Below are 12,141 nucleotides of genomic sequence, written 5' to 3'. Positions count from 1 at the left end.
GATTACGATAATTCTCTGTTGTAATTAAAAATGACATTCTGATAAAACTGACTCACGATTTTCAAACTGCGACAGGGAGCCATAGCTGTAAGAATACACCGCCAAGTGTTTAGCATTTGAATAAGTGAACTCAAGTAGGAAGAGATTTTAACAAATGTGTTAATCAGTGAATCCAACGCTGCAAGGCAGCTTTGTTTTAAACTTGATTGTTTGGGCTGATTAATCCATGTGTATTTGTGAGGCATTTTAATGAGGGGTACAGCAATGACAAAGAACGTTTTTATTGAATTTTCCTGTGGTGAGAATGTGTGATAAAACATATTATCATGGATTTATTTTCTACATCAATGTTTAGATAAATCCATCAATAAATCAGATTTGCTGAGTATTAAAGAGATTATACAGCATCCTCTAATTTCTGTATCTCTCTCTTTGTGTGTGTGTGTGTGTGTGTGTGTGTGTGTGTGTGTGTGTGTGTGTGTGTGTGTGTGTGTGTGTGTGTGTGTGTGTGTGTGCAGGTATGCAGCAGCAGTGCAGGATGGCTCCCAGTACTTTGTGCTCCTCATCATCACAGACGGTGTCATTTCTGACATGGCCCAGACCAAAGAGGCCATTGTAAATGTAAGAATGGGAAACTGGGGGGACACACCATCCTACATAAAACTAGACATGTTTTAGTTTTATCTGCTTCTTAAGAGGACAGTGCTGTGAAATCAAGGGCTTAAAGCAATAGTTTGAAATTTTGTGAAATAGGGGATTCCAGAAGATTGATGCCACGCTCCTCTCTGTAGGAGAAATGTGAAGCTACAGCCAGCAGCCGATAAGCTTAGCTTAGCATTAATAGTGAAAACAAGGGAACAGCTATCTTGTCTCTGTCCAAAGATAATAAATTCTTTGCTGGTGGGTTGGAAACCTCATGGTGACACAAGTCTGTTAGAAAGCTTGCAGCCAAGAAAGAGTCCAGCAGATAACCTCTCGTAACACCACAGCTTGTCTTTTTTCCCCTTCAGTCATTATACAGATCAAACAAATGAGATACAATGTGTTAATTAGTGAGCTCTAGAGGTGCTCACAGGGAGACTTTTCTTATCTTCAGACAGAGCCAGGCTAGCTGCTTCCCCCTGTTTTCAGTCTGTATGCTAAGCTAAGATACCCGTCTGCTGTCTGTACCTTCATTTTTACTGTACAGTCACAAGAGTGGTATCCATCTACTCATCCTAACTCTCTGAACGAGAGCATATTTCCCAAAATACCAAACTTTTCCTTTAAACTGACCAACAAACCCAAAATTATTTTCAATTAATCAGTCTATTAAAAGCCAAGAAGTAGTGATAAATGTCCATCATAATTTCCAACAGCAAAAGGTGACATATTTAACATGTTTGTTTGGTTTGATCAACAGTTTAATACCAGAGGATATTCAGGTCATAATGATACTGTATCAAAAAAGAAAAATTAAAAAAATAAATCCTCACATTTGAGGAGCTGAGTACTTGCTTAATGTACAGTATTACTTCAACAGTTGGTTGATAATCAATATTGATGTCAGTTTACTGTCAGTCCTTTAACTGATTAAATCAACTAATTGTCTCCACAATAATAATATTTTTCTCTGAGCATGGAGGTACTGTGTCTCTGATTAGCTGGAGCGTTCCCTCTCAGGCAAGAACATGTGGCCCAGATGTTCTCTGCAGTTGTCACTCTGATTCAGCCGCAGCATGTGACAGCAGCACTTCAATCTGTAAAGATAAAGAATTACCATAATGGCTTCACATAACTGCAATTTTTGGGCTGTAATTGCTTGTTTCAAAAACTTTTGCCGTGCGTAGAATACTCTAAAGCTCAATATATCGACTAATGATTTACCTGACAACTGCGCCGAAGTAGCTCCACGCCCACATCCTGTGAAAGAATCCTCCACTGTCCTTAAGTTAAGGTGCAGGTGTTTGTCCGTCTCACCCATGAAGATAGTGAACATATTTATAAAAAAATGCAACGTTTGAAAAAATGCAGCTGCATCTGTAAATAAAAACACAGCATTGCGCTTTATTCCCCTGAGCTTTCCGCAAAACCTGCCCTTTTTTCCAGCTTTCGATAGCAGGTGGATGGCTTCCTTTCCTCTTTCTTGGTCTCTTCCTCTCCTCTCCCCTCCTCCTCCTCCTCCTCCCCTTCCCGCCGCAGGCACAGAACACCCAGCAGACTGGATTTAAAGGGAATTTGCGACTGTTAGTCAAAACATTAGAACAGCCACACCTTCCTTTTAAGATCTTGCCTGCTGCTCTATCTCACTGCCTTCACTCTGACTGTCTACCGATGCTTGCTGCTTCCACCGCTTTCCCTTTTACTCCCCACAGATGCTGGGCAAGGTAGGACACGCTGCTGAGGTTATACAAGTCTTTCCTCATATTTATTCATGCTGGAAGGTATCTTCAGCAAAGAGCGGGGTTGAGAGGTGGTCAGAGTGAGCACAAATCTCTGTACATTGAGTATGAACGTGTGGAGTGGGCTTGCCTTTGTGCATGCAAGTGTTTTGTGTGTTTCAGTGATACAGACCCATGTGGGGGAACAAAGGGGGTTTATCAGTCACAACAGAATCTGCTATACTACAGAAACCCACCTGTCAATCATTCAGCATCCCCCTCCTCTGCTCACAACTGGGTCCCTCTGCCACCTCTGCCTCTTTTTCTCTGCGGAGCTGTGAGACTCCCTCACTCACAAGTACAAAGACTTGTGCTGTCTCTCTCCATCTCTTTCCCTCTCAGAAATCTAAATCTCTTTGTCCTCATCTGCTCTCTCCATACATCTGTCAGCATTCAGACCATAAGAAAATCATCTGCTGTCTTTGATTTCTTCCTTTTCTCATCTTCTACTTGTTATCTGTCAGTGCTTTGTGCTTGATCTCTGTGTCAGTGCTATCACCCACCAAAAGTCCCCTCACAACCAGTTTACCCCCGTTCACTTTGGATTGGATGCATGACTTTGCTGTGTAGGAGGTAATGGGATACCTAGTGATGTGAAACCAAGAAAACCAAAAACACCTTGATATATATAGAGCAGCAACAAGTACAGTCCTCTCCATGAGTGGAACAGACGACACAGCCTATTGCTCTGTACTGACTATTCACTGCATTCAACCATTATTTCAGATTCCAGCTTTGATACTTCTTACAATAACTGAACCATTTGTTAAATCCTGCTCCCTTAGTTACTGTTGCTACATCTACATCAAGCTTTCACACTAGAAACATTTGCAGTTACATTGATAATGGTGGCTTATATGCCATCAAAATTCTATGTTATTTTTGAACAAATGAGTCGTTGATTTCAGATATTCATTTCAGACAGAAGTAGTTTCTCATTTGTCGATTTTGCCAGCTGAAAAAACAACTGTCCCCTGTTGTAGTCAGCTAGCTAACCGTGGGAAAGTTTACTCCATGAGTTGGCCGAAGTTGAAGCACCCACTCCAAGTATGAGGAAACAGAAAAGACCTCGACTTCGTACATAATGTAATTTTGTAAGCGGTGTTTCACTTTTAACAAGGAAAAAGACTTGTGATTGAAGTGATGCAATTACCAAATGCAACGCTATCCCAGATGATGTTGGCCACTCTGTTCACTCTGACAGCATCCACAAACCGATTTCCACAAAGTACTAATGTAGTAAGTGACTGGTGTGCTCCTTGGCCTTAAAGGTTAATACTCAGCTACTCCCCTAAGTAATATTAGTAATCTAGTTACAGTAGCAGGGCCTGCTACACCAGAGCAGATAAGCAGAGTTTTAAATCAATTCTTTACACTTTTGCTCTTGCATATTGGATTATTAATGACATTTAATCAAGCAATCCTAAAGGAGCTGCATTGAAAACAGTATTAAAGTCAGAAACAGTAAATAAAGCAACAAAATACAATACCTTAAATGACACTTGCTTAATGTACGTTGTTACCTGCACCAAGATTTTTCTTTGTTTGTTTTTTATCCTGTTAATCAGCAGTATATCTAAATTTGCGTGGAAAGTTGGGCTATGGAAAAAGAAATGATGTTTATTTTGAAGTTGTCCCTTTCCATTATATTCATCTGGCATAAGCTGGAGCTGCAGAATTATTTTAATTCATTTATATTCATAACAAATCAAAAGAACTGTGCTGTCTTGGCAGAGGTATGTGCTCTCTGGGTGCGTTCTTGTTGTAACATGAATGTGATTAAACTGATTCAAGATTACAGTTATTAAAGTAAAAGAACTGAAGCAGCGCAAGTAAAGAAACTGAGCCTCTACTAAAGGAGATATTCACCAACAACAAAAGTTTATCAGGATGAATTCAGTGTCTACATGAATACTAAAGTATGTGACGGCATTAACATTTATTCTAAAACATAAGCGTTAATTTGCATTAAATCCTTAATGTCCTTTCAACACAGTTCAGTCTGTCAACATGTGAAGGATAGAGAACTGTGTGACAGCTGCTCATTATTCCTGATGTTCTGTACTAACATATGTGCTATTCTTAATGCCAGTTAACAGCTAATATCTGCACTCAGTGGTCGCTGTTTTTTTAAATGTCCTCAATCCGCTGCTTTAAGATCTGAGACAGCCAATGAGAGATGGTCTCGTGACTCAGGTGACCCCTGTGCTGACAGGCCTCTCCAAACATATATCCATAAACTTGTTGGTGTGTGGCCACACATGCAAGAGCATACACACACCCATCAAAGCTTGCACATGGATGACATTTGGATTGAAGCAGCACATTTAGACTGAGTTGTGGACGTAATGAATGCTGATTGATGCTTTGTTTTGTTGTCTCATTACACTGGATCTCGCCTGCCAGTCAGGGCGACAGGAGGATGGCAAAACTGGGGCATGGTGGATTGCCAGGTTATTTTTGGTGGCATTTGATGTTCAGATGTGTGCGCATGTCTCCAGCTCCAGTGTTTGTGTGTGTGTGTGTGTGTGGGAGGACAGGCACTGACAGGAGTTGTGTTTAACACTGATAATCGCGTTGATGTGCTGCAGCTGAGGTGGCGTCAACAGAAAGTGCTCTCAACCCTGTGGCAAAAGAGGTTGCCTGATTTGCCGCAGTACATTTGTCTTGTGCTCGAGATAAAACTGCACTTGTTATGAGTGCTTTGTGAAAATACATGACTGCAGAAAACTCTTTACACATAATCGCAGCTTAGCCGTTAAGCATTGATGGTGACATCTATCCTGAATTTGCAACAACAGACACTAAGCTGGCCTGTCAGAGAGTGATGCAGTCACTGTCACCCAAGCACAATGTAAAGAAAAGCACTTAAGTTGCACATAATACAAGTCAGATGCAAATCTTTTGAAGAGACTGAAAGAAGCTGTTTTGGTTGAATTGTTTACAGAATACACACAGTGTGTAATCATGTACTTTACAAGGGCTGCTTTGGCTAAAAAATCAATATTAGAATATACATTTTTGATAATGATCAATGTCATCAATGTCTCAATACAGCAAACACATGCAAATCACTGTAACCACATGTAAATCTATTTTACTGATGTTCAATGTAATCAACCATTATGTCAGAGAAAGTCCTCATATGTAAACCTGTAAAGTTTTTAGTGTCACTTTTGTTCAGACTGAAATATCTCAACAGCTATTGGATGGATTTCCATGAATTTTTGTTGAGACATTCATGGCGCCAAGAGGATTACTCGTACTGATTTCGGTGATCCTCTGACTTTTCATTGAGTCCAACCAGTACCTGTCACTTATCTCAGTATCTACTTGATGGATTGGTACCAAATCTTAGACGTTCATTGTTCAGAGATGATCCCCTGCCTTTTCTTATTGTGCCACTTTTGTGTGAAATGTCTCAATAAATTGGTTTGCCAAATTTCAGTTTGTCCGGTCCTCTGGTTCATGACCAAATACCTCTGAAAATAATGACATTCCCATCAACTCTTTGCTGATTAGCAAATGTTTGCATGCTAACATGCTAAACTAAGACTGTGAACATCAACATCTCATCGCAGTGCAGTTTGACATCGGACAGTCAGCATACCATGATATCAAACTATTTGCACACCCTATCAGTTTCATAGATGTTGTCATCTTTTGCTGTTTCAATGAAGAGTTTGCTTTTGTTCAGCGACAGTACACCTCCACAGTAAGGAGACTATCAGCAGTGTTATCTGACTTGAGGTGTGGCTTGGGAGTGACTGGGCGGGTGACTGAGGACGGTCGCTGTACTGATTAAAGATGGCACCTCCTCCCTCTCCCTCCTCTCCCAGCTCACAAATGCCACCATGCCAGATCTGCCACATGAGACCATGTCAAGGTTTCTGCCACCAGAATCATCAGTTTTTTCCTTCGTGTGAGCAAATGTCTCTTTTTTTGCCTCAACCAGCTTCTTAGAGTTTGCCTGTGTAATGTCAAAATGCGGTTCCTTTTGCAGGTCAGTGTTTTGTGAATCCAGGCTGGGATTCTGGGGATGAATGTGATTGCTTTTTAAGCTGTCAGAACAGCTTTAGTGCTGACACAGCCGACCTATTGGCCCGGTATCTCTTGGGACACTGTTAGCGTTGTCAGTGAGTTTAATCTCCACTCCCCAGCCTGATAACCAGCATTCAGTGGGCAAACACAAATTGTCAACACAAGATAAGAGTCAGGGAGCATTCACATGACAGAAAATTGGATTTGGGGACATAAAACATCAAGAATAAGGAAAGCAGAGACAAAAACAAGTTTCTACTGATGCATCTCCCCAGTTTGCCCTCTTCCTCTGACTTCCTGTCTCTAACTCGCCCTCTAATTCTCTCTGGAGGCCTTGTCTTATTAAAGGCCAATCAGGTAGTTAAAAGGTGAAACAGAACATTTGTGTGGTTGTAACCTGCGTGGGTGAACACGTAACTGCTATAATGTCTGAAATACAGTAATGAGTGCGACAGGTCAGTGGTGATGTGGGCGCGCTTCTCTCCTCTCTTTTAATAAAGAAATATGCACATGTGTATGTTGAAACAAAAAAATATTTTTACTTCTCTTTTTGCATTTCTCTGCAGGGTGCCAAGCTTCCTATGTCCATCATCATAGTTGGAGTGGGTCAGGCTGAATTTGACGGTATGGTGACATTTTATTTTAACTGTTGCATAAATGTAACTAGTAAATATTCAGGTAATATAATATAATGTAAGATAGAAAGAAAACATATTTTAAAACGTTGGCAGTTCATCAGTTAAACTGATTAAAACAGGAGAAGAGCAACAAATCAGTGACATTGTAATTCATACAACTTGCAGTCTATTACTGTTACAGCCAGCGTTAACCTCTCTAACACTAATTCAGTGAAATGCCCGAGACAAAATTACTGTACAAACTCATTCGAGTCAGCAGAGGAGGGAATGCGTAGGTGGATGCAGGCATAATTGTAGAAGAAATGGCTGAGGTTAATTGTTGGGTTTGCGTTGTTTTGTAGAGATGATTCTAAATTGCACAGAGGCTACAATGAAGGACTTATTAGTTTATTAGACACGCAATAGAGACAGATTACAGCTTCAGAGCTTAATGTCGTCTCTCCTTTACTAATGTTAATGCAAAACTTTATGGTATTAATGTGATGCACAGTAAATAAACCTTTACATAAGTTGTGTATCAACATTGTCCCTGTTCTAAGGGGAGCTGTCTTTGCATAGTTCTCACACTGTGTGTATTCATGCATGTGCGTGCGTGCGTGCGTGCGTGCGTGCGTGCGTGCGTGCGTGCGTGCGTGCGTGCGTGCGTGCGTGCGTGCGCGCGCGTGCGTGCGTGCGTGCGTGCATGTGTGTGTGAACTTGTGTCTTCCAGCTATGGTAGAGCTGGATGGTGATGACATCAGGATCTCGTCCCGGGGGAAACTGGCAGAGAGAGACATTGTTCAGGTGACTGCCCTTTACAGCATGAAAGGCAATGTCCCTTATGCAGTCTTTGGCAATGAGATACAGATCACTATTTATGAGCAGCAGCATTTCCAGTGATTCACAGCATGTGTGTGTCATATTTTTACATTTGCGCTGTACACTCACACTGTTACCTCCATTGTGCTGGGACATTAAAATGTCTGTTTTTGACAAAACACCATCTGTTGGTACTGACAGCCCTAACAGATTAGGACATCTGTGTGGTTCCTATGAATTCCTCTGAGAAGAGCGCGCTGAAAAGTTTGATGTGTTGTGTCACAGGGAAACTTTGTGCATCTTATTCACAGAACTGCCAAGGTGTTTCCACCGACTGATCACCTTTCTGTGTCTGTAGTGTCAAAACTCAAGAGTTAATTAGAAGCAGAAGTGGGGCAATACCCAATGCAATTTATGGTATTTAATGGTTATTTGTAATGGTTGTGTTGGCCATCATCCACTGCTCTTATTTAATCATATGATGGGATGTGTGGCCTACCACCTCTGCTAAACAAATTCCCAGGGGAAGCCTTGACGTGCTATGACAAATAATACAAAAGATGGGAAAATCCAAGGTAAGCCTGCCTTTATCAGACCCTTGTAGAAAAACATATCTTTTCACTTGGGCTCATTTATTTCCTCTCTCTCCCGAGGGAAGCCAGAGCACAGGATTAGTAACAGATCAGCATCCTGAAGCTTGCAGGATCTGGCAAATGTTGATTAACATGGGGGCTTAAACATGAGCCCCCTGGATTTCTCCTTTCAGTGTAGCACCCTGCTCCCAAAACCTACTTGCATACATTGTCAAAAGTATTTAGAGCTTTTCATGAATCACTACAACAGCCCCAAAACCACACATGGCATTATTGTGGACAGAGGAAACCATATGCTGTCAAGTCCTGTGTGTATTCTTTATCCACATGAGCATTAAGTTACTACTGTACATAAATATACTGATATTACACCATCTTCTCTTCTTCCTCAGTTTGTTCCCTTCAGAGATTATATGGACCGGACTGGCAACCACGTGCTGAGCATGGCTCGGCTCGCTAAGGACGTGCTAGCAGAGATCCCCGACCAGTTCATCTCTTACATGAAGAGCCGGGGGATCAAACCCAACCCAGCACCACCCCCCTACACACCGCCTGGACACACACACCACACACAGATCTGAAGCCCTCCTCTTGGCTGTTCACTGAGGACTGACAGCATGCAGCAGCCACTCAGAGTCCAGTGGGAACTCTCTGCCTCCTGTTTTTCTTTTTTTTTTTGGTGCAAACTGGAGCTGACGCACCAGGAAATGGGTGATGAATTTTGTGCCATATACTCAAAGTGACTACTGGAGCAGGACTTTTTATTTTTGGTTTTCTGTGATATATTTATTTGGCTGATTTCTCTTAAAGAGAGGCTGTAAACTTTCCAGGACTCATTGGTGAAAGCCTTTTAAGCGACACCGAGGCAGTGACTGTTTCACGTCTGATTTGACAGCAGGTCGGTTCAAAAAGGTCATGTTGTGGTTGAAACTTGTGCCTGTTTGTGGTTGTTTCTCTAAGTGTATCAGGACACGTGAACTTTGACCTAAGCCTTCCTCGTCATCAGTGTGGCCTATTTCAGTGATATTTTTTAGACACCTTATCCCTTCTGGAATTAGTTTTTTATATTTGGAGATTATCTCTATATCTGCTAATGCATTAGTTATGAAGGAGGATCACAGTTGACTACATTGAACATTAATCAGGATTATCATACCATGAGGTGTCACGTCTTCTCTTGTTTATTAGGCAAATGTTTATAAGAGCATGTTGTATGAGAATTTAATTCCCCATATCTCAATATATTTATTCTCGAATGTTATTCAGAGTGGCATGGACATATGATAGAGGCTTTATCCATTTTGAAGTGGTTACCAGTTATTTTTAAGTGATCGCATATAAAAAGCACAAGACAAACTCTCTTTATACCAAGGGCAAGATTATGGCGCTGCTGCCAGGGTAATCATATTTAATCATTTTGTTCCTAAGAAAGTACCCAATTTATTCATGAAAGTCAGGTATCTTTGTACTGCAGCTGCAATTCAGCATACTGACCGAGGCTTGTTTAAGGTTGTCATTCAGTGAGGATGAATTCCTGTCATTGAGGGACGATGTTACACAGGAAGAACATTAACTGCTTTCTCATAACCTCTGTTTCTTTCTATATTTATAATCCACAAAAAAGTACATTTTGTATGATACAGTAAAAACCACTTAAGTCAGACAATGAAACAGGACAAAGAAATAATAATAATAATAATAATAATAATAACAACAACAACAACAATTACAACAACAACAACAACAACAACAACAACAACAATAATAATAATAATAATAATAATAATAATGATAATTCATACTTGTCATAGCTGGAGTACCAACCTGGAAAAGTAGGCAACTGCTCCACACTTATTTCTGCTAATTTAATTAATTGTCTTTTTTGGTAATATATACCAATAAAGCACAATATACACGCAAAGTAAGGGTCCTAAGGCAGTGATTATTCAAAATCTAGTATTCATACCTCTCCCTTATCAGTTAATGCATCCATTAATATGCATTATACACATGTTTCCTATTAATAAAATAAATGTGTATTTTAGGAAATTGAAGGAACACTGGTTAGTTTATGTAAAATGATTTGAGGGAACTGGAGGAACATGGTGATTAATTATGGCCCATATATAATTTCTACCCCAGAACCTGATAGCGGGTTAATCCAGCCCTGATACTACCCTCAAACACACCAGCTCTGCACCTCTGAGACTTCCATGTCAGCGCAAATCCGTACGCACCCAGCGGCCACATAACCCCCATCATCACAGACATCACACTGTGACGCAGTGCGATCACAGCCAGTGTTCCTCCCTGGAGATTAACATTTTATACAGCCGAGTCCTTGCCGCAGTGTATTACAAGCCTCTGGTGGGAGATAGTTCACAAGTGGTCTCGAGAGTTTCAGGATTTATGTTCATTACATTCAGTACATAAGTAATTCTCTCATGTGTAAACACATTAACAATCTGTCTGTACCACAGGGTAAAGGGGGATCCTTTTGTGCTAATCTTAGTTTTCTCTAGCCTCTCACCATCTGTGACATCAGTTTAGTTTGAAGAAACAAAAACAAACTGGCTTTCACATAGCAAATCTCATTTCACCACATAAGTAACAAAGCTTGTAATTTGAGATGCATCTTTGCGCAGTGATGCAACGATATCCCTGACGGTCCAATGACGTGTCACCTTACAAAGATACAGAGACCATGCTCTAAAAATGAAGACATTTAAAGGGAATATGATCCTTATAGGGATGTTTTAATCAGTATGCACACAGGATACATAAGTAGGATGATAACAGCCACAAGGAGGGGAGAGTTTTTCATAAAAGTACAGAATACAATGTCACACTGAAATCTCCTTTTCTCTACCATCATCTGACAAACCACATCCAGCCCTGACTCTAAAGAAGTTGGGATGCTGTTTAAAACATATAGTCAACTGAAAACAGTACAAAGACATTACATTTCATGTTTTAGCTTATGCTGCAACATGTTTCAGACACGTTGAGACAGGAGCGACTAAAGACTGGGAAAGTTGTGGAATGCTCCAAAAACACCTGTTTGGAACATTCCACAGGTAAACAGGCTCATTGGTAACAAGTGACAGTATCATGATTGGGTATGAAAGGAGCATCCTGGAAAGGCTCAGTTGCTCACAAGCAAGGATGGAGAGAGGTTCACCACTTTGTGAACACATGATTGAATAAAGGATGTTACTACATGGGCTCAGGATCACAGTTTGTTTGTAAATGAATTCATTCTGTTTTTATTTATGTTTAACAGCATCCTAACTTTCTTGGAATCAGGGTTGTGGTAATTCTGCTCAAACTGGAGATTTAATGTTTCTTTCCTGCTTGTTTTGTTTTTCTTTTAGAGTGCCATAGTTACACAGCTACATTATTAGCCTTTCGACTTCTGGCTCCGCGCTGAAAGGAACAGGACACCCTAGTAAAAAATCATACAGTAGACGGAGAAAGGCTAGAACTGAAGGCAGCCATATGCATGCTGCATAAAAAGGGATTTTCATGGGATGCAGAGCCTGCATTTACTTAGTTTAATTGAATGTCAGCCACATCAGCAGTGTGCAGTATCCCCAACTATCAGATGGATTGTCATGAAATTTAGGTTCACATGTCTTTGTCCCCAGAGGA

The 12,141-nt window shown here is 40.7% G+C and overlaps 1 protein-coding gene across 4 annotated transcripts in view; it reads left to right on the top strand.

The window, feature by feature from the left end:
* The window catches only part of cpne5b (copine Vb), a 113,522-nt gene extending 103,355 nt beyond the window's left edge, over nt 1-10,167 (top strand). For 3 of the 4 annotated variants that reach the window (XM_070959645.1, XM_070959642.1, XM_070959641.1), the window contains 4 exons: nt 519-621; nt 7,028-7,085; nt 7,809-7,882; nt 8,883-9,199. In XM_070959645.1, the coding sequence (XP_070815746.1) occupies nt 519-621; nt 7,028-7,085; nt 7,809-7,882; nt 8,883-9,071 (424 nt within the window). In that variant the 3' untranslated portion in view covers nt 9,072-9,199. Of the gene's footprint in view, nt 1-518; nt 622-7,027; nt 7,086-7,808; nt 7,883-8,882 lie in introns of all 4 variants that reach the window. The other variant, XM_070959646.1, reaches the window with a different exon arrangement.
* The last annotated feature ends 1,974 nt before the right edge of the window (nt 10,168-12,141 follow it).

The sequence above is a fragment of the Chaetodon trifascialis genome, chromosome 3, assembly GCF_039877785.1.
Source record: "Chaetodon trifascialis isolate fChaTrf1 chromosome 3, fChaTrf1.hap1, whole genome shotgun sequence".
NCBI classification, from domain to species: Eukaryota; Metazoa; Chordata; class Actinopteri; order Chaetodontiformes; family Chaetodontidae; genus Chaetodon; species Chaetodon trifascialis.
The sequence above is the reverse complement of the archived record's forward strand: the minus strand, read 5'-3'. Positions and strand labels throughout refer to the sequence as shown.